The sequence below is a fragment of the Notolepis coatsorum genome, assembly GCF_963971535.1.
Source record: "Notolepis coatsorum genome assembly, chromosome: 9".
NCBI classification, from domain to species: domain Eukaryota; kingdom Metazoa; phylum Chordata; class Actinopteri; order Aulopiformes; family Paralepididae; genus Notolepis; species Notolepis coatsorum.
This window is the reverse complement of record NC_140173.1, coordinates 50,916,023-50,943,687: the sequence shown is the minus strand read 5'-3', so window position 1 is coordinate 50,943,687 and position 27,665 is coordinate 50,916,023. Positions and strand designations below refer to the sequence as shown.

The window sequence follows — 27,665 nt, the reverse complement described above, 5'->3', positions numbered from 1 at the left end:
TACTGTGTGTATAGAAGTGAGAGAAGTGATACTGTTTATATAGAAGTGAGAGGAGTGATACTGTGTGTAATGTATAGAAGTGAGAGGAGTGATACTGGGTATAGAAGTGAGAGGAGTGATACTGTTTATATAGAAGTGAGAGGAGTGATACTGTGTATATAGAAGTGAGAGGAGTGATAGTGTGTGTATAGAAGTGAGAGGAGTGATACTGTGTATATGGAAGTGAGATGAGTGATACTGTGTGTATAGAAGTGAGATGAGTGATACTGTGTGTATATAAGTGAGAGGAGTGATACTGTGTGTATAGAAGTGAGAGGAGTGATACTGTGTGTATAGAAGTGAGAGGAGTGATACTGTGTGTATAGAAGTGAGAGGAGTGATACGAACCAGGGAGCTAACTAACACTGAAACAAAAAGGGTATATGAAGGGAGAGTGGATGTTGATTGCAGAATCAGTTTCACCTGCCGCTGCACTGGGGTGAGTTGCTGATTGACCAGCTGCTGCAGCAACTGGGACTGGGAGACACCTGAGAATGGGATATGTAGACACAAGAGGGAGACAAGACAACAACAAACAAAACATGCCTATATATACAACAGATAACATACATTACTCCCTCTATATACATACATAAGGACACCGTCCGTAACACCCCCCCCCCCCCATAAAGAGTCAGCCCATGGCTGGCGACAACACACCATACAACCCAAGTCCCCCATTTGTTTTTCCAAAGAACACACATCATAACAAAAAAACAAAACATCCACCACTGCCATCAACCAACCAGACCATCACCTTCCGCTTCTTCATACCTCTCTTGGTAGCATTTGATATGATCAGGGGTGCTGTTGACACAAAATGTCCAGGGGTACAGCAGTCCCAACACCAACATCAAAAGTTTTAAGACCGTGGTCTGAGAAGGCACCTCACAAAAAAAACAGAGGGATGGTCCACGGTTAAAATGCACAATGGCAGACTGCTGCCCACCTCCCTCTCACAAAGAAAAATACATAATACATTGTGAGAAAGTTCACACAGCACAATACAAAATGCAGCGTTACAATACGCTGAGCAGCAGAGAGACCCCCCTCAGAGACAGCACTAGCCTCAAGCAGCCACTTTCCAAGCCTGCACACACAAGACAACAAACCCCTCAGCTGAGGTTTGTTGTGAAGAGTCTCTCCCATCAGCTGCTTCCTCAACAGCCTCAAAGGGCCGCCCATTGACCGAATTCCATTCACAACAGAACTGACCACCTCTCTGCTTCCAGCTATCCCTGGAGCAGGAGCAGTAAATGAACATGTGGCCAAACCAGCGTCTTCACTCTGGGCAACTACCAGCTTACCACGAGTCCTGGGTAACCGCGTTGCCTCAGAGGCTAGTGTACCCCGCCGAATCGTCACCCTGTCACTCGTCACAACTACAGGTTGTGGAGCACGGGTGATTGTACACACTGGCAATACATCTGGGAGAAACGGAGCAAACACATCAGGGCACAAAACAGTAGGGTGATCCAAAACTTTAACACTTGGCATAACTCTGCCACCAGCGATGTCATTACCTAACAAAAAGGTGACACCTCCCACTGGTAATGATGGGCGCACGCCCACCTTGAACACCCCCTTTGCCAACCCGCAGGTTAAATGTATCTGATGGAGGGGCACCGACACAAAGCCCATGCCGATCCCCTGCACCAACACACTAGAGCCAGTCGATGACTCATCACAAAATGGTAACATGTCTGTTATGATGAATGACTGTGCTGCCCCAGTATCCCGCAGTATGCGTACTGGACGCTGGTCCAACTCACTGCCACTGAGCGAGACCAACCCGTCCGACATAAACGGATCGTAACTGGGACCTGGGATGTCACACACTGTCTCAACCAAACCAACCGCTTTAGGTCGTCCATCTGTCTGAGACTGCTCCCTGCGTCTCAAAACAACACAGTCACTTATAATGTGGCCCACCTGATGACAGTAAAAACACTCCCGCTCCTCCTTGTAGTCCTGAGTGGGGCGGACTAGTCTGTCCAACATAGCCACTGCGGCGGATCTGCGGCGGACTAACGTGTGACCTAGCTGGAGTGTGAGCAGAGGGATAAAAGGTCCTACCCTCATGTCGGAGAGTACCAAATGTTTGCCTATGGGTCAGCACAAACTCATCAGAGAGCACTGCAGCCTGAGCCAACGTACCCACTTTTTGCTCATTTAGATATGTAGCCAAACGGTCAGACAGACTACCTTTAAACTCCTCCAGCAACAGTAACTCAGACAGTGAATTAAAATCAGACACGTCACTCGCCTTACACCACCGAAAAAATAGAGACTCCTTCTCACGAGCGAACTCCACAAAAGTACTGCCAGGTAACTTTCTGTGAGCTCGGAATTTTTGCCTATTATGCCTCCGGCACTAACTCGTATGCTCGAAGTACAGCCGTCTTGATTATGTCATAAGACAAACTGTCGCTGAGAGGGAGGGCAGACAAAATCTCCTGGGCCCTCATGCATCAACGTGTTCTACGCACAGATCTGTGCGTAACCCGTGCGTACGATCATTTCTAAGCAAAGAGTGGGATTCATCAATTTCGATTTGAACTTGACTTCGTGCGTACATCTACGCACATTTCAGACCTGGCGTACCTAGCTCCCAGTGGTAGAATATATTATTACAACAAGGAAATGAGCTTCTGTGCATAATAACACTGGATGTTCTGTATGAACCGTAGTTCATTATAGTTCATTGTAAGATAGCAACAGTAGTGTAATTATGGTCAAAACCCTATAAATAGCATTTGGAATAATAGATCTTTCTCTCAGAATGAATGCAGCATGTCATATATGTTACGATGAATTGAAAATGGGGGACCCTGATGTAAACAAGACGAAAGTCTTTCTCTGGTCTGCATCCCCTTAACAATTGTATGTATTGAGCTGTACTGTACTGTACCCATTCTGCAATCTGTTAATAAAGTTTTCATTCATTCATTCATTCATGGTTTATATAGCGTTATCGGAATATACGGGGTGTAGGCTACTGACTGACTGCGCTCCGCGTAGCTTGATTGATTGATTGATTGAAAAGTTTATTAACAGATTGCAGAATGGGTACAGTACAGTACAGCTCAGTACATACAATTGTTAATTGGGGATGCAGACCAACTTTCGTCTTGTTTACATCAGGGTCCCCCATCTTCAATTCATCATAAATCATAAAGCTCAACTCGTTATTATTTTGCGCACAGACCGCCGAAACACGGGAACGTTTTGATTATATTTAAAAGGCTTTACGTTAAACGAAACAAGTGGAATTTCGAAGCTGTAAGCAGAATAAGTCATATGAATATAGTGTTCTTCCCCCTTTTTACTGTACAAGAAAGAATAGAAAACGCATTGCAATGACACCATGCAGATAGTGGACAGACTATATGATGGGATTCAAGTTCATGTATTGAAAGGCAGGATACATCATACATGCAGTGAGATTCATTGTTCTATGCTCTCGTATTATATTGTTTATATAGGCTACCCAATACTGACATCAAAATAGATTGTAGTATGCCTCTAGAAATCATATGCAGCAGGTAGAAAATTGACGGGAGATCCATCGCGATTTGGAATAGAATTGAGGAGAACTTTAATCCGTGGGTATTAATCAAACAACACGGGAAAAGGCAGTCATATTCCAGCGCGGTCTTTATTAGCCGACAACAAAATAGATGCCTCTAAAAATCATATAGCCAATCGAACACAACTAATAAAGGCATTCATACAGCACGGTTATAATGACACACAACCAGCGCCAAACAGTGGTCAACGAACGGTCTTTATTAGTATTTTGAGCTGTCCAGGCAGAATTGCAGCAATGGTTTTAGGGAGCCGTTGATATCTGACATCACCGTTTACAAGTCCGCCTTTTATTTATCCCATAAATCATAATACGCGATAGTGTCTTCTTGGTTCGACAGCAGTGAATTCTCCGTGGAGTTTCTCGGAGTCCCGCTCGGGTCGGTCCATTATTTCACATCCCATGGGGGGTGTTTCCTCATTTTCATGACCATATATGGATAATCATGCACGAGCATTGACGGTAGAACAAAGTGGTATTCATCAACACGGAGGACCATAGAGCCTGCGTACGCACGTGTGATGAATGCCGACTTCCCTGTGCGTACGCTAGTTCTACATTCCGTGCTTACGTGTGGAAGTAGGTCAAGTTCAAAGTCCACGTTGATGCATGAGGGCCCTGGGCTTTTCCAGTGAGTTTACATTGGAGCAAGAGAGCCCAGACCTCTTTAGGCCACTTCAATGAGGTAGCAACTCGCTCGAAAGCATTAAAATAGGAGTCTACCTCCGCCTCACGAAATTGAGGTACAAGAGATATTAATCTACTCACATCGTAAGCCCCCACAGCCGTGGAAGAGGGTTGAGCAGGACTCCCAATTTTAGCAGCCTCGAGCTCCAGTTGCTTAATTTTAACCTCAGCATCCAACCGGTGGTTCGAGACCTCAGCCTCCAGCTCCATTTTCCTAACAGCCAACCTGTATTCCCTCTCCTTCTCCCTTTCCTCAAACTGCAACCGTGCTAAACTCAACTGAAGACTGGCCTCTTCAGTACTCCCCCCAGGGAAAGGTGAAGCATGACCGGGCACTGGAGACGCGACACCCGAAAGGGGAGGCTTATCCCCTCCCCCCTCTGCACCCGCCCCAACTCCCTCCTCCCCACGCTCCTCGTCCGAGGCAGAATGAGGGGAAGAAATAAAAGACGCCCCCTTACTTACACCGAGCACCTTCCTATACACCAATATGTGTACCACCTCCTCTCTCAGGTCAGCCTTTGCCAAACTTTTAGCAAGGCTGACCTGAAAATGCGAGGCGATAGCACATAAGTCTTCCTTCCTGCACTGATCCAAACGATCAACTGAGGGATCACACAGAAACTCCTCCACACTAAAAGACGACATGCCTACAAAGATACACCAGCGCAAACACACACCAAAAACACACTGATCAATAATAATAATAATAATAATAAATCAAATTTATATAGCGCCTTTCATAGAACCCAAGGTCGCTTCAAACTACCACCAAAACCCAAACCAACCAACGTGCCCACCGCACACCAACACCACCTGTCTGTTACCCACTAACGAGCCCCCATTTATGTTATGTACCCCAGTGGGGAGACGCAACACAAGGCCACAGACAGGGTAGGTGAGGGTGCAGTGACACAAAACGCAAGAGACAAATTACAAAATAATAATATTTATTTTACAAACACAAAACTCGGCAACACAGAGAGCAAAGAGGACTTACCAGTGAGCACCAAATGAAATATCAAAAAGAAATAAAAGTCCACCCCCCCTTACAGGCGTGGACGCCCCAAAGTACAGGTGGTGGTGCTCACTTCTAAAGCTGGTGTCTTTAACAGTAGGTCACCTACGTGATGCAAAATGTAGACCCAGGGTATCTTCGTGTCCTCAATGTCCCTGTGTGCAAAACAAAAGATTAATACAAAGCAAAACAATCACCATAGGCTGGGTGATGAGGAATAAATACACACGTTAGAAACAAAACAGAAATGTACAAATACTAAACTAATGCCAAACAGGCCACAGCTCTACAGAACACAAACAGCACAAAACTATACTAAAGACCTAAACTAACTGACAGCACAAAGTGCCAGAGCTTTCACTAGCTCTATACTGAAGACATACCAAAATGAGCTCCCACACAGACACAGACCAAGTATAATTACCACCACACACAGACCAAGTATAGTTACCACCACACACAGACCAAACGAACCAGGGAGCTAACTAACACTGAAACAAAAAGGGTATATGAAGGGAGAGTGGATGTTGATTGCAGAATCAGTTTCACCTGCCGCTGCACTGGGGTGAGTTGCTGATTGACCAGCTGCTGCTGCAACTGGGACTGGGAGACACCTGAGAATGGGATATGTAGACACAAGAGGGAGACAAGACAACAACAAACAAAACATGCCTATATATACAACAGATAACATACATTACTCCCTCTATATACATACATAAGGACACCGTCCGTAACAGTGTGTATAGAAGTTAGATGAGTGATACTGTGTATAATGGAAGTGAGATGAGTGATACTGTTGTCATGTCAAGATCGCTTCCGTTTACAAAGTATCACTCTGATGCAGGGGGTTTTCCTGGCCCTTTAGAAAGATAATAGTCCCAGCGCACAAAGAGCAAGTAAAGGATTTGGTGATTAGGCAGTTTCAGAATTACGATAATGAACATTTAACCTTTTAGCCTTCTGTACACGTTTGTACAGCCAGACCACGGCCTGGCCACTACCAACTCAATGGTACTGGGAGTCCAGCGTGACGGGCGGCATGGATTTAGCTGAGAAAGGACATCATTGATGGCGGGCTGGATGTCAAAATAATTTCTGACCATGACCCTTTAAAAAGGGGATATCATGGCATTTTGAATTGAGATATCTGTTTTGAAGTCCGTTATGCAGAGTCAGTGTGTTTGATTGACAGGTGGGGATACCGTCTCGCGATAACTCCACTCCGGTGTTCCTGGCTCGGAACGTCAGCCAGCACCTGAGCGGCACGGCTCGCACCATAGGAGCCGCCCTGGTCGGCCATTCTGGTATGGAGTGCTCTTCACTAATTGATTGACCTATCTTAAGCCCCGCCCCCCTCTGTTCTTGATCCTCCAATCACAACTGTTGCAGGTCAATTAATTATCATCCGGCATCTTGGTCAGTTGGAATGAAAACTTAAAAAAAAGTGCTTTGCAGTGGTGGAAGAAGTACACAGTTCCTTTACTTAAGTTAGAAATATTCTGATAAAATAGTACTCTGGTAAAAGTAGAGGTCATCCTTTCAGAATTCTACTTAAGTAAAAGTAGAAAAAGTATTTGTTATTGAATGTACTTAAGTTTCAAAAGTAAAAGTACACATTCTGTATGAGGTTTGTGTATTCCAGTGCGAAACGTTCCACCCTTGATCCATTGACCTCTAAAGGTCATGTTAAAGTGGTATGTGATTGTGGTATGTGATTGTCGAAATGGATTGTTTTTTAATCGCTTAATTTCCGTTTTATACCATTTTGAAAAGCCCTCGTTTTCTTGAAAGTTTCGGGAAAATATAAAGATTCTGTGATAAACGGCCTTTACTGGAATATTCTGGAATACACAAAAAACATTGTCATTTTTCGGCCTATTTATGAATAGTTTCCAAATAAACGCTAGATTATCGATAGTATATGTGTACTTATGCATGCTAGAGAAACGAGCTGAAAAATCTATTTTCTCATTTCCTGATCAGCGCACACACACACACACACACACACACACACACACACACACACACACACATAGGGCAAAACGCTGATATCTCTGTGAAAACATATCCGATTATCCTAAGACTGGTCAAATAGATTCCTTACCTCAGATCAGATGTTCTCCAAAAATATTATTCCAATTCCTGATCGCCATTCCAAATATCGATCGCGTTTATTGATTCAGCGCTGGGTACTGGAAATACCGATTCCACGCTGTTCTGAGGGTCGGCGAAGACTTGGATCTCTTAGGATGGCTTGCCGGAAAAATAAAATGAGGAAACTGGATTCCCCCCCCCCCCCCCCCCCCCCCATCAGTCTAATCCAATGGGGTGCAGTTACACAGGGAGAGACGATAGGGGGCGGTATTTTCCCAATGGAGCTCAGAGAGAGGTTGCTGCACTAACGTGAGACTAGATTGATGAAATATGAATAAAAATTGCTAAAAAAAAAAGAAGACAAACAAACACTATATGTCGTTGCTGGCATTCAACGGTCGGCATGAACTAACGACATATAGCGTCGTTGGCACTCAAAGTGTTAAATGTCATGTTAAAGTGGTATGTGGTCCAGTCATGCTGCTCTGATTAAAGGTCATGTTAAAGTGGTATGTGGTCCAGTCATGCTGCTCTGATTAAAGGTCATGTTAAAGTGGTATGTGGTCCAGTCATGCTGCTCTGATTAAAGGTCATGTTAAAGTGGTATATGGTCCAGTCATGCTGCTCTGATTACGTCCTCTTGTGTCTCAAATCTAAAAGTACATTATCTTCATTCAAAATTTCAGTTCAAAGTAACTAGTAACTGTTGTTTTCAGATAGATGTAGTAGAGTAAAAAGTACAATATTTATTTTGAAATGTATTGGAGTAAAAGTACAAAGTTCCCTAAAATTAATATACTCAAGTACATCAACACTGTACTTTAGTACAGCTATTGAGTAAACTACTATCCACCACTGGTGCTTTGTATAGCAAGCCTACTCTTTTAGTTACTTTTTGCTGTGTTGTGTTTTAGCCGATTCTTGACCATATGTTTTGGTAAACTGGGATTGGTCCTTCCAGGTGTACGTACCTTCACCCCCAGGAGTGCGGCTAATTGTTTCCTATACGTCGGCGGGCCGGCGGTGATTCTCAGTCTGGTTGCCATGGCGCCAGATGATGCTTCTCTGTACGCGGCCGTGAAGGTTCTTCTCTCCGTGCTGGAGACCAGCGCCGCCATGCAGCAGGAGATGAGTCGAATCAATGGATACAAGGTCGGGCAGGTCGTATAGAATAGAATAGGCCTAAGAATAAGATAATAATAATTTAATAATATAATAATTTAAGTACGGACCGGGATTCACATTTCGTATGTTATGTATATACATTCTAGTATAAAATATACAGTAAAAATATAAAAATATATATAAAAAAAACGACTGGACTAGATGGAGTATTTCTACTCATAATCAGTTGCTTTGTAGTTACATCCTGTGTGTGCAGTAGGGCTGAGCCCAAACGTTTGAACGTTCGAACCTTCGTTCGTTATGTTGGCATTCGAATTCTAAATCAACATTTGAATTTTTAATTTTTAATTAAAAGAAATATATATAATTCTATTAATTCTGTTTAAACCAATGGGGTTTTTCTTCACAGTTGCAGATAAAAATTAGGCTACACTAATATTATAATATTAAAAGAAACTGATGAGTTATATTCATTAAAGAAAGTTGATTTAATTGATTTAGTTGGGCTGGGGCTTCTCCCTGGGCTGGGTCTGCGGCTGGAAAGTTGAAAAAGTTGGAAAGACTCATTTAATCAGATGAATCACTTTATTCAAATTGAGGATTTAATTTGAGGATAGTAAAAAAATATATATATATTATAAAAAAATAAAAATAAATATTATTATAATTTTTTATTAAAAACAAAGGTTCGAACGTTCGTTCGAAAAACCCTGACGAAGTTCGAATCCCAAAAACAGGGTTCGGGGACAGCCTTAGTGTGCAGAAATGTTGTTTGTTGTGTCTCTATGTGTATGTTTTTATGCTTGTTTGTTTATTTTAGTTTGTCTGTCCAGTGTCCACCAATATATCTTTGCAACCGTTCAAGACAGAACCATGAAAGAAAAACCGGAATGCTTAGTGACACAGGCCTGATAACACACGTTAATGTCCCCATGGGCCAGACACGTCTTCTTTAAAACAAGTCAAGAAGAAACATCACAATAAATCAGAACAAAACAAAAAACACCATGAAATCCAAAATAAAATGTAAAATAAATCAAACTAGATCTATACCCTGATCTATACCCTGATCTATACCCTGATCTATACCCTGCACATAATCATTTTACGTATCTGTTGATACTACATTTACATTTAGTAATTTAGCTGACGCTTTTATCAAAAGCGACTTACAAGTTCTGTACGACAAGTCATCAGGAAGGGCACAACTCTATCAGCTGAGTAACAATGTTCATCAAAGTGTTGAGTGCTACAGTGTAGGTTAGTTTATTAGGACAAGTGCCTGACAGTAAGGGTAGTTAGGGTTAGATATTTCTTTCTTTTTTCGGCTGTCCTAACTGGGGTGGGTAGTTCATTCCACCATTGTGGGGCAAGGACTGAGAATAGGCGACTTCTCTTTGATGACCCTCCCGGAGCTTGGATAGGAGTAGGTCTGAGGCGGCCAGAAGATGCAGAGAGTAGGGGTCTTGAGGGTGTGTAGTTAGAGACCATTGACCGGAGGTAGGCGGGAGCGGTTCCCTTTGCCGCACGGTATGCTAGGTCCTTGAAGCGGATTCGTGCAGCAATGGGGAGCCAGTGCAGGTCCCTAAGAAGTGGGGTGACATGGGCCGACTTCGGTAGGTTTGAGATCAGGCGGGCCGCTGCGTTCTGAATGAGTTGAAGAGGCTTAGTGGCAGTGGCCGGGAGGCCAGCGAGCAGTGCGTTGCAGTAGTCGAGGCGGGAGATGACTGTTGATTGGACGAGGAGTTGGGTGGCTTCTTTTGTCAGGAAGGGGCGGATCCTTCTGATATTGCTCAGGAGGAATCTGCAGGTTCTGGTTGTCGCTGCAATGTGAGCAGAGACGTTCAACTGGTCGTCGAGGACAACACCAAGGTTCTTGGCGGTCGGGGACGCGGTCACAGCTGCATTCTCGACTGTGATGGAAAGGTCGGTCAGGGGGGAGGATTTGGCCGGCAGGTGGAGCAATTCAATTCTTAGGTTCAGTTTGAGGTGGTTGGTCGTCATCAAGGCGGAGATGTCGGACAGACAGGCCAAGATCCGCTCAGAGACTTGGATATCTGAGTGTAGCAGGGTGGATTATCTCTGCTTCGTGGGAACTGTGGGGTGCGGTCAATAGGTAGCGAGACACAGTAGCACCCTGGCCAGCTGCACCTCCGTCTTTGGGGTCCGGAGCGTCAACTGGAGGCTGGTAGTGGGGGTGAATGAGGCCCAGGGTTTACAAACCTGGTCCGGTACTCTGGCCTTCCTCCCTCTCTCTGGAGTAGTCCGCAGTACTCCCCAACACACCCTCACCCTCCACAGTTGCCCCTTTTTCCCTCCCACACCTACTGACCGGATGGTAGAGAAATAACTGGGTTCCCCCCGCAAGCAGTACCCTCCCTTAGTGAGACGACCAGAACCCTTACAATGGAAAAGGTAGAATAGCAAGGGGTTACGATTACATATATTACCCGTAGCAAAGGGTTAGGGTTAGGGTTAGAAATAATGAAAGACACACACAGTGCTCCCGCTCTGGATGACTGTATTGTAACTCAGCCTGGTTACAACAAAGCTACGGCTGGTGATTACTGCACCATGGGTATCCATACAATAATTACTGGCATGAATTATTAGCATAAGTCAATTACAGTATCACACACAGGCACCAAGTGCTCTCAGGTACCCAGACTAAACGCTGCCCACGTCTGGGCGGAACACAGTATTCACCTTCTTTAAGGAATTACACTCTTACTGTCCCCGGTTGAGAATATGGGGAAGGAAGGGGGAAGCATAGGGAAGAGAATAAAGGGATTCACAGAACGGGAATTATTTAGGAAATACACGCCTTATCACGCTCAAAGAAAAGGAATAAAATAAAAGAGTGAGCCCACAAAATACCTTGCAAAAGTCCTATGCTAATACCGGTATATATTGTCTGGGGTACCCCTATTGAACTGTGGTTAACAACGTTAACTTCGCCCGCGGGCAGCACCACACTGTATACTGTATATGGAGTCGGGAGCATCAATGCTCGTTTGTACTCATCCGAAATGACCGCCTCGTCACTCCACTGTTGTCCGGGAGGCAAGATGGCGTCGAACACTCGCGCCGCAGGGGCTAGCAGGCGGAGCTATAGCAGAGAGGCAGTGCTGGCTGAGCTGGTGCTGGGCGAACTCTGCTGGTGGTAAAGAACTCCCCGTGTTCTGCAGGCAGCCTGGAGCAGGTGTGCTGCTGCTCTCCGGTGCAGACAGCTGTTGACGCCCGGGCAGACTGCTTGGATGTCCCGTACGTCTCTGGCACGCAGACTATACCGTCACTGTAACTAGGTATAACACGAGCAATGCTACTGTGATCCTTAGCCGCACGCTACTTATACCGCTCACTGTAACTAGGTATAACTCGACTCTTAGTGCCCGACTCTGCACTTAATGTTCATAATATCATAACACTGGTACTGCTAGGATATCGTCTCCACTAGCCAGTACTTCCTATCACCCGTTGTCCTTTCCCGGGGCACTCCGGCATAAACGTCAGCAACGGGGCTGTCTAGAGCTCCCGTTAGCTGTGTCCTCTCGTGTTCAAGTTCACAGCCGAAGAGAACGACTTCCGCGGCACTTCTCCCTTTATCATCTCTCAGCTCTCTCCGCCACTCTCTGCCTGCTACTGCCCCCTGCTGGTCCCGCCTGCCAGTCACACGGGGAGACGCACTGTAAAATATGAATCAATACTGTCATTTATGATCCGTATTCACATGCTCTGGGGACGGGGACGTTTGTGTCATTGTTCGTGTGAATCAATGACACTAGTTAGAATGTCTTTGTGTACAAAAAGGGATATAAACACAGTCAGCAGTTCTGAATAATATACCATATTTTCCAGACTGCTACATTTCCCCCCACTTTGAACTTGCTAAGTCCTCTGCAAGTTAACAACAAAACAACAAAAACAAACGCATGCATGAAAACGGTCCTGAGACCAACAGTTTCACACATCGGTTGACAATTACACATTATGCCAACAGTTTTACACACTCCCTCAGGAGTTGGACACACTGTTCCGCGAACACGCTCTTGAGCACGTAGTCCTGGCGATACCGAGCGGGTAGCCGACCTCTGGTGCTCCTCTGGGGCCGAGCGGCCTCCACTCTGGGGGGTTCCACCTCCCCCGCCTCCGATTCCGTGTCGGATTCCTCAGTGTCTGTCGGCGGGTCCTGGACCACGGCCTCACCCTCCGGGGCCATCGATGGACCGCCCGCGGCCTCCTCTTCGACTCCGTCTCCGCCGCCTTCCCCCTCCTCTCCTGAAGGGGTCGACTCCACCTCTGACTCGGCGCTTACGGCCTCCTCAGGGGCGTCCCGCAGGGGACCGGGGTGGTTACACGCCCTAGGATGCGGTTCCCGCCGGTGCCCGAAAGCACCTCCGATGTCTGATTCGGACGAGCTCCGCGGTGCCACCGGGATCTGTCGAGGGGCCCTCCCCCGCACTTCCGGGTCAGAAGCCGGGAAGGGACAGGTCTTGAGCTGGTCTCGATGCACGGTCCTTTCTGGACCCCCTGCTTCGGGCCTGACCGTGAACACGGGCGTCCCTTCGTGGCTCTGCTTAACCACCACATATGACGTAGGCTCCCACTTGTCTTGTATCTTATTACGGCCCCGGATTCGGTGGTCGCGTATCAGGACCCGGTCTCCGGCCCGCAGGAGTGCACCTCTGCTCTTCCTGTCGTAAATTCTCTTGCGTCGATGGGATGCCTGCTTCGCCGTGGCCTCAGCGGCCTCCGCGGCGGCCTTTAGTCGCTCGTGGTGACTCTGCACCCACTCATCTAGGTCTGCCGCCCCCTCCTCAATGACGTCTCTGCCCCCTAGGACATCTCGGGGCATCCTAGCGTCCCTCCCGAAGAGCAGGTAGAAGGGAGAGTATCCAGTGGAGGAGTGCTCGTGGCAATTGTACGTAAGTACCAACTCGGGTAGGTGCTCCTTCCAGTCCCGCTTCTTCTCTGCGGGCAGACTACGCAGCATGTCGTGCATTGTCCGATTGAATCTCTCGCACTGCCCATTCCCCTGGGGATGGTAGGGCGTGGTGCGGCTCTTTGAAATCCCATACAGTCGGCAGAGCTCCTTGATGACGCTCGACTCGAAATTTCGCCCTTGATCGGCATGGAGTCGGGCAGGGCAACCGTAGTACACGAACCAGTACTTGATGATGGCAGCGGCGGTGGTCTTCGCAGTCTGGTCTTTGGTCGGTACTGCAATAGTGAATCGGGTAAACATATCGGTCAGCACCAGTACGTTCTCGTAGCCACCCACCGACCTCTCCAACACGGTGAAGTCCATGGCCAGGACCTCCATGGGTGCCGTCACGTTAGTGCAGGTCATCTGGGCCTGGGCTTTAGGGAACACGTCGCGGGCTAATGCACATCGCTTGCATCGCTTCACCCATTGCTTCACCTCTTCTGCCATTCCGATCCAGTAGTAACCTCGCCTCATCAGGACCACCGTCCCTTGTCCCCCGTAGTGTCCCGCGTCTTCGTGCTGGGTCTCGTAGATCCTCCTTCGCAGGGCTGTGGGCACCACCAGCTGGAGAACCTCCTCTCCATCCCGGGGATCGCTTACGCGCCGAAACAGCACTTGCTGATGCAGACGGAGTCGTTCCCACTGCCCGTATAACTTGCGGAGTTTCGGGTCTCCTTCCTTCAGCTGTACCTTAGTGGGGGGGACCCCCTGTGTCACCGCCCGCCACACCGGACCCAACTCGGGATCGTCCGCCTGGAGCTGCCGCATTTCCGCCCAGTCATATCCGCTGTTCCCCTTCTGTGCCGCTATCCGTCGTGCGCCGACACTCGAGACCTCCCGCGTCTCTGTCGGTCTCCCAGGGCATAGCAGGGCCCGCACTTCCTCCGCTGGGACCACGACGTAGCCCTCCCGGGCGACTGGGGCGGGGACGGACAATGGAGCGGCCCGTTCCTGGAGACCCTGACGGGTGTGGGTGCCAGCCGCGGCTATCATTAGGAAGTCTTTCTCAGTGTCTTCCACTTCAGGTTCTGATCGCATCGGCATGCGAGACAGAGCGTCTGCGTTCTGGTTGAGTCGACCAGGTTTGTAGTGCACCACGAAGTCATACTCTGCGAGCTGAGCGTTCCACCGCTGCTCCACTGCTCCCAGGTTGGCCGTGCCGAGGTGTCTCAACGGGTTGTGGTCGGTGATCACGGTGAACTGGGCGTACATCAAGAGGTCTCTGAACTTCTCGGTGACCGCCCACTTCAGGGCGAGGAGTTCCAGCTTGAACGCACTATAATTTTGGTCATTCCTTTCGGACCCACGCAGGCCTCGGCTCGCAAAGGCGATGACTCGCTCTATGCCCTCCTGTTTCTGACTGAGTACCGCTCCCAGTCCCAAGTAACTCCCGTCGGTGGTCACTATGAAGGGGAGCTGGAGGTCGGGGTAGGCCAGCACCGGGGGTGTCAAGAGGCACTGCCGCAGATGGTCGAAGGCCGTCTGACACTGCGGCGTCCACTTGAAGGCCTCGGGCCGGCCCTTGGCGAACCCCTTTTTTTCTTTCCCCATCAGGGCGTGCAGTGGCTGGGCCACCTGGGCGAAGTGGGGCACGAACCGCCGATAATAGGACAGGAACCCGATCACCTGCCTCACTTCCTTCGCTGAGCGTGGCGCCGGCCAGTCCTCCAACGCCTTCACTTTGTCGGTGTCGACCTGTATGCCGGCCGCGGAGACAACGTGTCCCAGGAACTTGACTTCGGTCTTCAGAAGGAAGCACTTCCGGGGCTTGAGCTTGAGTCCATGCTCCCGAAGCCGTCCAAACACCAGGTCCAGCTTCTGACAGTGGCTCTCGAAGTCGCTGGCGAACACCAAGACGTCGTCTAGGTAGACGAGTAGGACGTCGAAGGCCAGGTCCCCCAGCACGGCGGTCATCAACCGCTGGAACGTCGCTGGTGCGTTACACAGTCCGAAGGGCATACGAGTCCACTGGTAGAGGCCGAAGGGTGTCGTGACAGCCGTCTTCTCTTGGTCTTCCTCTTTCACCGCCACCTGGAAGTAGCCGGCGGTGAGATCGAGCGAGGAGAAGATCTTGGCTTGCCCCAAGGCGTCTAGGGACTCCTCGATACGAGGTAGGGGGTAGGCATCCCGGTGTGTCACGTTATTTAGGCGGCGGTAATCGCAGCAGAACCGCACAGAGCCGTCTTTCTTTATGACGATCACGGCTGGTGACGCCCACGGACTGCAGCTCTCTACCAGGACACCCAGGTTCACCAGATCTTGCACGTGTCTCTTTACTTCTTGGAACACGTGGGGCGGTATTCGGCGGTGCCGTTGCTTGACCGGGTGTGCGTCACCAGTGGGGACGTAGTGTGTGACCGTGGTTGTGTAACCATAGTCCCCGTCGTCCACGGAGAACACCGCCTTGTGTTTCTCCAATACTTGATTCAGCCGGCTCACTTGGGCCGGTGTGAGATCCTGCAGGTTCGCCTGTACGTCCACGGCGAGCCTGTGGGTCTTCCCGTCCGGCTCTGCCTCTGGCGGGCTGGCTCGAGTCTCAATCGCCGTCACTCGGACGCCTCCGTCTACTTCCTCTACGGTCACCCTCTCCTGGGGCCGTACCTGACGGGGGCAGTGAATCTCTGCCAGTCTGGACCGGGGTCGGAGCACAATCTCGACGTCGGTCGGGTTCAACACCCGCACAGGCACTGTCCCCTGTCGGGCGTAGGTCACCACGTTCGCCACCAATAGTCCGGGAGGCAGGTTGGCACTCGGCGTGTTCTCCAGCATCACGGGACGCCGCATCCCCGCTGTCGTCGCGCAACGGCCTGAGACGACCATTTCGCTGTGCGGGGGAATGACCACAGACTCTCTGCCGGCCACCTTGACGTACCCCATCTTTCCCGGGGCGGTACACTCTCTGCCTTCTTGGGCCAGGACGGCGACCACACGGCGGATGGCGATGCTTCTAGCTTCGACACGTCTTCGGTTCACCGGCCGCATCCCCTTGATCCCTGCGAACAGGCCGTCTACCCCGCCGAGCACGTTCATGCCCAGCAGTCCCTGGACAGCGTCTCCTAGGTCCCCTCGGCCTGGGTCGTCTTTTAGTATGAATATGCATTTCCCCGTGAATGTCATATCTAGGCACTTCACTTCGGCGTAGAGACACCCCACCACTGGGATCTCCAACCCGTTGGCGGCGATGAGAGTGATCCAGTTGGCGGGGGTCAACTTCGACTTCGGGAAGTGTCGTCGAAAGTGGCTCTCGTACATGGTGGTGACTTCGGCGCCGGTGTCGAAGAGGCAGCGGGTCTCGACCCCGTCGATCTGGACGTCTAGTGTGAGGCATTCCCCTTGCGCGTCTTGCGTCTCGGTGCCCTCCGCGGCCGAGCCGGCGACTCCGGTTACGACGGCGTCGACCGTCCTTCGTGCTCCGGGTCGGTACCCTGACGAGCCCGGAGCTTCGGGGTTGGGAGTAGAGGCGGGGCGTGGCTCGCCGGCCGAGCGGGGGCATTCTCTGCTGATGTGGCCCGGCTGATTGCAGGCATAGCAGATCAGCCGGCCGTCTTCGTCTCGGCGGGGTTCTCGCGTCGCGTCGTCTCGGCGTCGCCGTCCGGTGGCGCCTCTCCGGGGCGCGTCCCGCTCCCGTGAGAAGGTCTGAGCCAGCTGTTCCTGGCGCGCGCCTAGTTGCTCCATTCCCGCCTGGATCTGCCGAATAGTCTCCCGCAGTGAGTCAACGCTCGGCGGGGTCTCCCGTCCCTCTCCAGCCGCGGCATGGACTAAACCCCGGGGGGGACCCTTGTCGGCGGGGTGGACCAGCTCGTCCTCCGTCCAATCGATCGCCGCCTGCAGTACCTGGGGAAATGGCCGCGTCCCGTCCTCCCTCATGTACTTCCGCATTTCTCTCCTCAGGGCATCGTCCCGGAGGCCAACCACAAACCGCTCCTGCAGCAGGGCGGTGGCGTCGGCGACCAGCGCGGGCGCCCGACGTCGTAGGCGACGGATCCTCTCCTGCAGGTCGTAGGCGAACTGGCGTACGGTCTCTCCGGCGGCCTGTCTTCGGTCGAAGAACTCCCCCAGGCGGACGCTGACCGGGACCTTGTCCCCATAGGTTTCTTCGAGTATCTTGAACAAGGCTTCCGTGTCGGGGACGGTTCCCTCCGTCAGGAAGCGTACCGTCTGCTTCGCCTCGCCTTTGAGGTGGAGCTGTACGACCTCCGCTTGTTCCTCCGCGGGCACTCGACTGGCACGGAGATGGGCCCTCATTGCCTGGATCCAGTCCTCTACAGGCAGTTCCCCCCTCTCCTGTTCACCTCCAAATTCGCTGCACTTCCGCTCTCGTTGGACGTACACCACCGGGAGGGGCGCTGGGGGAAGCTGTCGGATCATGGCTTGGGCCAAGGCAAGCGACTCTCGGTGCCTGGCCTGCTCCAGTTGTTCGTGTTGGTGGTCTAGGGCTTCCGCCTGGTCTTGGAGTTGACCCTTTAGGAACTCCATTTCGGCTGTCAAGGTCCGCACCGTCTCGGCTTCGCTCCCTTCCTCTTTGAGCGGGGCCGGCGAGTCACCTCCTTGCGTCACCCGGGACGGCCCGGCTTTGGCCTCGGGCTTCGGGGTGTCGTTGTCTGACATCTCAGGTCTCTGGGTCGTCACTTACAAGGGAGTGGAGTAGGATGTTGATCCTGTTCGTGACGCCAAATGTAGCAGGGTGGATTATCTCTGCTTCGTGGGAACTGTGGGGTGCGGTCAATAGGTAGCGAGACACAGTAGCACCCTGGCCAGCTGCACCTCCGTCTTTGGGGTCCGGAGCGTCAACTGGAGGCTGGTAGTGGGGGTGAATGAGGCCCAGGGTTTACAAACCTGGTCCGGTACTCTGGCCTTCCTCCCTCTCTCTGGAGTAGTCCGCAGTACTCCCCAACACACCCTCACCCTCCACAGTTGCCCCTTTTTCCCTCCCACACCTACTGACCGGATGGTAGAGAAATAACTGGGTTCCCCCCGCAAGCAGTACCCTCCCTTAGTGAGACGACCAGAACCCTTACAATGGAAAAGGTAGAATAGCAAGGGGTTACGATTACATATATTACCCGTAGCAAAGGGTTAGGGTTAGGGTTAGAAATAATGAAAGACACACACAGTGCTCCCGCTCTGGATGACTGTATTGTAACTCAGCCTGGTTACAACAAAGCTACGGCTGGTGATTACTGCACCATGGGTATCCATACAATAATTACTGGCATGAATTATTAGCATAAGTCAATTACAGTATCACACACAGGCACCAAGTGCTCTCAGGTACCCAGACTAAACGCTGCCCACGTCTGGGCGGAACACAGTATTCACCTTCTTTAAGGAATTACACTCTTACTGTCCCCGGTTGAGAATATGGGGAAGGAAGGGGGAAGCATAGGGAAGAGAATAAAGGGATTCACAGAACGGGAATTATTTAGGAAATACACGCCTTATCACGCTCAAAGAAAAGGAATAAAATAAAAGAGTGAGCCCACAAAATACCTTGCAAAAGTCCTATGCTAATACCGGTATATATTGTCTGGGGTACCCCTATTGAACTGTGGTTAACAACGTTAACTTCGCCCGCGGGCAGCACCACACTGTATACTGTATATGGAGTCGGGAGCATCAATGCTCGTTTGTACTCATCCGAAATGACCGCCTCGTCACTCCACTGTTGTCCGGGAGGCAAGATGGCGTCGAACACTCGCGCCGCAGGGGCTAGCAGGCGGAGCTATAGCAGAGAGGCAGTGCTGGCTGAGCTGGTGCTGGGCGAACTCTGCTGGTGGTAAAGAACTCCCCGTGTTCTGCAGGCAGCCTGGAGCAGGTGTGCTGCTGCTCTCCGGTGCAGACAGCTGTTGACGCCCGGGCAGACTGCTTGGATGTCCCGTACGTCTCTGGCACGCAGACTATACCGTCACTGTAACTAGGTATAACACGAGCAATGCTACTGTGATCCTTAGCCGCACGCTACTTATACCGCTCACTGTAACTAGGTATAACTCGACTCTTAGTGCCCGACTCTGCACTTAATGTTCATAATATCATAACACTGGTACTGCTAGGATATCGTCTCCACTAGCCAGTACTTCCTATCACCCGTTGTCCTTTCCCGGGGCACTCCGGCATAAACGTCAGCAACGGGGCTGTCTAGAGCTCCCGTTAGCTGTGTCCTCTCGTGTTCAAGTTCACAGCCGAAGAGAACGACTTCCGCGGCACTTCTCCCTTTATCATCTCTCAGCTCTCTCCGCCACTCTCTGCCTGCTACTGCCCCCTGCTGGTCCCGCCTGCCAGTCACACGGGGAGACGCACTGTAAAATATGAATCAATACTGTCATTTATGATCCGTATTCACATGCTCTGGGGACGGGGACGTTTGTGTCATTGTTCGTGTGAATCAATGACACTAGTTAGAATGTCTTTGTGTACAAAAAGGGATATAAACACAGTCAGCAGTTCTGAATAATATACCATATTTTCCAGACTGCTACATTAGGGAGGGAAGGAGAGCAAGAGTTGAGTATCGTCGGCATAACAATGATAGGAGAAGCCATGAGACGTGATAATGTTACCCAGTGATTTAGTGTAGAGGGAGAAGAGAAGGGGTCCTAGAACCGAACCCTGGGGGACACCCGTCCGCAGGAGGCGGGTGGCTGACAGGGTCCCTCTCCATGACACTTGATAGGAGCGGTCATTGAGGTATGATGTCAGCCATGTCAGCGCAGAGCCAGCCACTCTCATTCCTGCGAGGGCCGCGAGGAGGATCTGATGGTTGACTGTGTCGAAGGCTGCAGAAAGATCTAGGAGAATCAGGACAGACGAGAGGCCTTTCGCTTTTGCTAAGTGAAGTGCCTCTGTGACCGCAATGAGGGCCGTTTCTGTGGAGTGGCCAGTCCGAAAGCCAGACTGATTAGGGTAGGAGGTCATTCTGTAAGAGATAAGCAGTAAGTTGGTTGGATACAGTACGTTCAAGTGTTTTAGAAAGGAAGGAGAGAAGAGAGACAGGATGATAGTTGCCTATGATGGTGGGGTTCAGGGTTGTTTTTTTATGAGCGGCGTGATTCTGGCTTGTTTTAGGGAGGTGGGGACCACCCCCGAGTTGAGTGAGGAGTTGATGGTTGCAGTTAGGAATGGGAGGATGTCTGGTGCTATGGTCTGGAGGAGTGGGGAGGGTAGCTGGTCCAGCTGGCATGTAGTCGGACGGTTCGACGTTACCAGTGTCAGGGTCTCGGCTTCTGTAATGGGAGAGAAAGATGACAGAGTGAAGGATGAGGTTCTCGATTCAGCATTTGGAATGGGTGGGGGTTGGGAGAAGGAGCTGTGGATGTTCTCCACTTTTTCCTCAAAGAAGATCGCGAAGTCTTCGGCAGAGAAACATGAGGGAGGAGGGGGTGGGGGGGGAGTGAGGAGGGAGGACATGGTAGCATGCAGTTTGCGAAGATTCTTGGCAGAGGCCTCGATCCTATGGTGAAAGAAAGAAGCTTTGGCATTAGTAATGGTTTTGGAGAATGTTAACAAGAGGTTGTGATATGTGTCGATGTCAGGAGTGAGGCATGACTTTCTATACTTCCTCTCAGCCGCTCTCAGGACCTGTCTTTGTTCTCTCACTGGATCTGTCAGCCTAGGGGTGTAACGGTACACAAAAAAACGTCAGGTTTTTAGCTTACGCTCTGCTCTATTGGAACACAGGAGCTGAGCAGAGCGGAAGCTCGATAGATGTACCCGCTGAGCCAGGCCCCCCACAACCATCAGAACCGGGGAGGACCCAAGCCCCCTGGACCCCCCTAGAGGGGGACGGGAGGGAATCGGATCCGACTGTGTGAAGAGGGTTTAGCACCTCAAACGCACAGGGTGAGCAGACTGTGGGACTTACCTTCACACAGAAGGACCCGCGACCACTCAGGTGCGCATCCCACATGCCATCAGGGAACAGACGGGAAGCAAAACACCCCCGTCACAGCCCCCAACATCACAGGGTCAAAGGTCAAGAACCCAATCCCGTGGCAAGGCCATAGCAGCGGAGCGCGGAGGAGGACCCAGCCCCAGGAACAGCCTGAGGGCCAGGACCCCCCGAAAAAGGGGGCCCGGTGAGGCCAACGATGCCGTAGCATCGGGACCCCACCAGACGGTCACTGGTGACACCACCCCCCACATCGCCAGCGTATTGGACAGGGCCCAATCCAAGAGCAGGCCCTTCCCCCCTACGGCACGCCGACCTGAAGCACTCCACAAGAGGTTACACCCCCACAACACTGTGGGGCCAGTCGGCGCACCGGGGAGACAACCCACAAAGAGGTTGATCCCTCAATCCAGGCAACAGGCCCCAAGAGCATAACTCGACCTGTGCCCGGCGCACTACGGACTAGACAGGCGCCTAAGGGGTCTACTGTGAAACAGCACCCCGGCGGAAGGGGCGTTCGGTATGCTGTGCACCATGTCGCAACCTCCACAAACCCGACCCCTCCAGTGAGGTCGAGGTTCAAGAGAAGGCTGACACGATTGGCAGACGTCATGAAAGGTGCAGGGGCACACTCGCGGGCAGACGGGGTCAAGCCTGGCCTCAACCCGAGAGTCGACTCTGCTACCAACACACCGGGGAACCAACCACCCCCCTATGTTTAGTTTAACAGGAGGCGGTTGTTCCTTTAACCCACCAAGAAAAAACTCAGAAACATAACTGTGCGTATACCAGCGTTTCCGTTAGCCGGTAATTACCGGTATTTGACCGGCAAAATCTGTTGAAGTCCGACATATTTAATCTCTCCGGTCTTAATGTCCGGTGAAAATAATTCCCTGAGTCGAACACAATTTGATTATTTGAATTGTATTAAAATAGGCTAAAATTAAATAGCCTATGCGATGATTTGTTTCATCGTTGCTTCTAATAATGACAACGACGTTGTCAGCGAGAGCTTAGTGCTGGGTGTGCGAGTGCATGTGAAGCTGCAGAGCCGGAGCAGCAGCAGCACAGTGCAGCACAGTGCAGTACTCCAATTCAGCCATTGGCAATTCAGCTGTTGGGTGGGGGGCGCTGCTGTGCGGTCCCCAGATAGAGCCAGAAAAGAGCCAATAACAGCTGAATCTGCTGCTCTGCATCGACATACTCTCGTAAATAAGTCGTTGGGATAATAATAATTTAGGACCTGCTCCGAGGTCATCAATTGGCACACATGCGATGCATGCATGCAATTCGTATCTGCGATTAACCCATCCCGTCGCCCTTCCCCCCCAAGGGCAGCCGGGAGCAGACAGGCGTCAACGTGAGCCGCGCCAGGGGACCAATCCAAGTGCTCCTGTCCGTCTTCGTCAAGGACGCCACAGCGTTAGCGATCTTGTTGTTGTGCATGTTTTTCCATTGGGTTTATCTTATCGGGGGGGAAACCCTTGCGAGCACGGGGAGAACATGCAAACTCCACACAGAAAGGCCTGGGAGATACCCCACCTGGGTAACTGGCATCATGGAAACCTGGTCCCCAAGCGGGAATCGAACCCTGGACCTTCTTGCTGTGAGGCGACAGTGTTAACCACTACACCACCGTGCCGGAGGTGGAGAGAGAGAGAGTCGTCACGCAAACCCACGATAATGTTGCAGTCTCTCTCTGCCAAATTTCTCAGTTCTTCGCTTGATATAATTAATACAAATGTCCAATATAACGGAATTCGTTAGCTCATAAAAATGTGATTATAACAGACTGCTGTTTATTATTGTCTGGCCCACAGACACCTATTTGATTTAAAGTCGGCAGCAGCACGGAGTCTCGGGACTTATTTTATTTGGAATATAATGACTTTATACGCAAAAGTAGCCTAGTTTTAAGTAAAAATATTATAAATCTACATGCCTTGATGATGTCATTCTTTTGTTTTGTTGTCATTCTTTTGCCTATCAATTGTTTTTAAGCTCAATAAACTCTGACCGGAATTTCTCTCATTTGACCGGTAGATTTCAGGACACTGAGGCCGGCAACAATTTTTTCTAACGTAAACCCTGGCGTATACACCGGCTATACAGACAGTACAAGTGTTTCAGTTTTCAAAGGGGTTAACCCAGGCCAACAGGTCGACGAGAACGAGTTCGGACCTGGGCCCGACGGACCGGGACCTACACAGGGATGCCAGAGGGGTTCAATAGAAAACCTCCTCGACAGCCCCCTCCCAGGCCCAGCAGGGGGAGGGAGGGGCGAAAACGGATGGAGAAGGACCAGGCCCCTTAGCACAGCACAAGGTACTAGGGCTGTACCGAATGCTTCGAAGCTTCAAAGCTTCAATCATAATGTTGACATTCGAATTCTAAATCAACATTAACATTTTTAATTTTTAATAAAAAAAAATAATTTTTTTTATTTTTATTTTTTAATATTTTTTGTTGTTGTGTCTATTCAATCTGTTTGAACCAATGGGGGTTTTCTTCACAGTTGCAGTTAAAGATTAGGCTACACTAATATTATAATATTATACTATAAGACGTCACCATCAGTTTCATACCAACCGTGCCCTTATTGGATTATTTATGTTGACGAAACTGATGAGTTATATTCATTAAAGAAAGTTGATTTAATAAAAGAAAAAGACTAATTTAATCAGATTAATCACTTTATTCAAATTGAGGATCCAGTTAATAATTAGTTAGTAATATTTTTTTTATACACATTCGAAGCTTCGTTCGAATACTTCTATCGAAGCTTCGAATGTTAAAAAATTACATTCGGTACAGCCCTACAAGGTACAACACAATATGGACCAAACACTGTGAAGGGCAACTCGTAGTGTTATACATATGACACACACATCCATGATATCAATCCCTGCGATGCCCGGGCCGACCCGGCATTTTCCCCCGTAAAAGCACAAAGTCCTTCAGGGTACCAGAACAGCAGATCTGCGCCCCCGGCGGACAACGGGTTAACTGACCTGGTCCGGCGCGACCAGAACCAGTCCTGTGTCCTAGTCACGCCGCCATCCCCAGTCCTAAGAGGGGGGTAGGTACGCGTGTCGATCCAAAACATCACAGAGGGCGCCACCAAGATGGTCAGTACGTGAATGCACTGCACCTGGTGGCCCACCCCATGGGCGTGAGACCCCTCCGCCAATGCTTTGATCTACTTCGTCATCTCCCCCCGGAGTCGTCGAGTCTAACCTAGTTCACTGGCGCTCGGAAGAGATAAAATCTCCTTCCCAGTCGCTCGCATAAAAAATGCCATTTCTATGAATGAGCAACCAAGGCGCGCCAGCCCATGACGTGATTCCACACCGGAAACACCCAGGGCCAGCGCTATGTACACGTCAAGACCCAAAAAACACATCAATGGTAATTCTAATAAGAAACCAGACAACGTTCCCTCCATGCCATCTGGGACGAGCGGCAGGAAGCTGGCCAAACAAGACACAGATATGGGTCCCATATGACGCGTCCGAGGGGAAAAACCCTGTCAACACCGCTCTGTATATAAGAGGGAAGACAGGGAATCCCCCAGAGAGACCTTCCATGTGAGTAACAATTGAAAAGATACATGTAAACATTGAGCCACGTGACCAAAAGCTCAATACATATTTAAATAGAGAGCAGATCAGAAAACGAACAGTTTCCAACGCATCGCATCACCCAATCTTGACAATGACAGTGGTCCATAGCATGGAGCCTGAAAGAACTCACGGAAGTCTCATGACCAATAGAAACGCGCCCAGTGACGTATTCTATGGCCGGGGAAATCCCGTGACCCACCTATCCAAATATGGCGTGGGACCAGGGAACTCATATGTTGGGGGGGGGGGGGGGGCACAGGGGTAAACAGGGGAGTCACTAGCGCCGCCTGCCGCGTGCAGAGCGCTGTTTGCCCCCACGGGGAGCCGGCCCGGAGGGACGGTGCTGGGGAGCCTGGTCACGTCGATCCCTACCGTACCCTCCGGGCGTGGGACGACTGGCTGCAGCGGTCGCGGCACTCCCTCCACTCCTGGCCTTCTTCGCTGAAGGCCCAGCAGCGGCGGCGGTGGTGACGGAGGCAATGGTCGCGGCCCTCTGCCGGCGTTGCTTCTTCCGGACATCACCGGTAGCATCGGGTCGGGGGAAATGTGGCTGGAGCACGGAGCGCTCCTCCTCCATCTCCCTGCAGGCTGCCGTCATCTGCTGCATGGGCGACCCGAATAATCCAGCATCGGAGAGGGGGGCCGTGAGCAGCGAAATCCTCCTCTGGTCCGGCACCCGCGCCTGCTCCAGCCAAAGGTGGCGCTGGATGAGAGTGGCCAGGGCGCGCTCCTTCCCGGCGGCTATCGCCTGCAGCTGGGTAAGGTGCAGGATGGCTCCAGCCACCTGGGCATGAAGGTATCGTTGATGGTCATCCAATACCGACCCGCCCGCCATCAGCCCCGACATGTAGCGTGACAGCTGCGCGATGTTGGAGGTCGCAGCCAGGCTCTGAGTCGAGGCGATGCCAACTGCCTCGCCGATTTCCCCTGGGGAACCGGCTTCCTTAACGGCTCCCACACCATTTCGGGGCAAAGTATGGCTGCTATCAAGCCGAGGCACCCCGTCCTTAAGCCCCTGGACCAAACCCACCACCTGCGTGACTGGCAAGTAGGCGGGGGTAAGGACAATGATGCGGGAGATTACCTGTCCCTGTGCCACGTAAGCCTCCATTGCTGGGAAGAATGGGCAGACAACGCCCGTCTCTTTCACAGGACGACTTTGCCAGAGATGACCTATCATGTCATCAGGAACAGGTGCCGGCAGTGGCTGTGGCAACGCCACGCCATTAGCGGCTGCGGCGGCCGCCATGAGCTCGGGGAACAAGGCAAGCAACTCCCCTTGCATACCTTCCTCCATGTCACTCGCGCCCCTCGCGTACGGGAGGCTGCCTCGGGCGCCAACGTCCGACTTGGCAGATAGCTGGGCATCTTGTCTCGGAGGTTCTAACCCAACCCTGGAGTACAAGGGACCCCAAGGAGACGCAGCACTCCCTGCCACTCCCCGAGGGGGAGAGTGATACGTCTCCACTGGGGCTTCGAACAAGAGAGCTCCCGCCCCCTCCATGTAATCCTCAGTTTCCATCGGAAATGGAGAAGAGGCAAGAGAACTCTCGTTCGGCAGCAGAATCAGGAAGCAACGGGGGCGGCGTGTCCCTCCCACGCAGACCCTCGCCGCTGAGAGATCGCGCTGTGCAGGTGAAAAGATGCGACGGCTGCCTCCTTGTGTACCGGAGGGGACACGTGATGTAAGGCTTCGTCCACATTGGAGCCAGCCTGTGGCCTAACAGCGTTCGAGACAGAGGAGGGTAGAATTGGACAATACGAAATTGGGATGGGAGAAAAATAGAAAATGGGAGAAAAAGTAGATAAAAAAAAACATACCGTTGTATTAGTTCGGTACACAGCCATACTGACCGGTTCGGTACGGTATGGTACGGATACGTGTACCTTTACACCCCTAGTTGATACTATATCTATATCTGTACATATCCCTTACAGTACCTACTTTTACTAATTACGCTGCTGGCCAGTATAACTTACTACCATAGTGTCTCTATATCTGCATCACTGTACATATTAATACTACAACTCTGTACATACATCCGATTAGCACTACACTCAGTACTACTAATTCATATTTTTTATACCCAGTTTAATCACATGTACATTGTATATTACTATTGCACTTCACTGTTACATTTGCACAAACCTTTTCGTTGCACTGTACTTGTGCTGTACTGCTGTATAATGACTGTACTGGCTGTGGTCGCTGAGCCACAAAGGGCTTAGGAATGTTGCAGTTCCTTGTTTACGTTTAAGTTCCTTTTTTACCAGCTATCTGTAGTGAATAATCCGCCTCCCTGTAGTTGCTGGCGTTCCTGTTGAAGATGAAGAGCAGTCTGGTCAGCAACAGAACCTTCCAGCTGGTCCTGTCCCTGTCTGGGTCGGTGGAGCTGGGCTCCGGGTCCGCCTGCATACGCAACAAGCCAGCCTTCCAGGCCCTGCTGTGCAACCTGGAGGTACATCATCGGCCCATAGCGTTTCATCAAATATGTAGTTATCAACACAAGTGTAGCCGATTAAAGCATTCCTAACAACAATAGCTAGGTTTTGTTTGAAAGACATGTTCACTTATCGCCACCTTCTTGAATGGCTTATGTCATATTTTTTGG

The 27,665-nt window shown here is 50.6% G+C and overlaps 1 protein-coding gene across 1 annotated transcript in view; it reads left to right on the top strand.

Moving 5' to 3' along the window:
- wdfy4 (WDFY family member 4) overlaps positions 1 to 27,665 on the top strand; it is a gene marked incomplete at its 5' end in the record, with an annotated part of 306,077 nt that overhangs the window by 112,311 nt on the left and 166,101 nt on the right. The window contains 3 exon segments of the mRNA XM_084321866.1: positions 6,529 to 6,640; positions 8,392 to 8,582; positions 27,360 to 27,512. Coding sequence (XP_084177992.1) covers positions 6,529 to 6,640; positions 8,392 to 8,582; positions 27,360 to 27,512 — 456 coding nt within the window.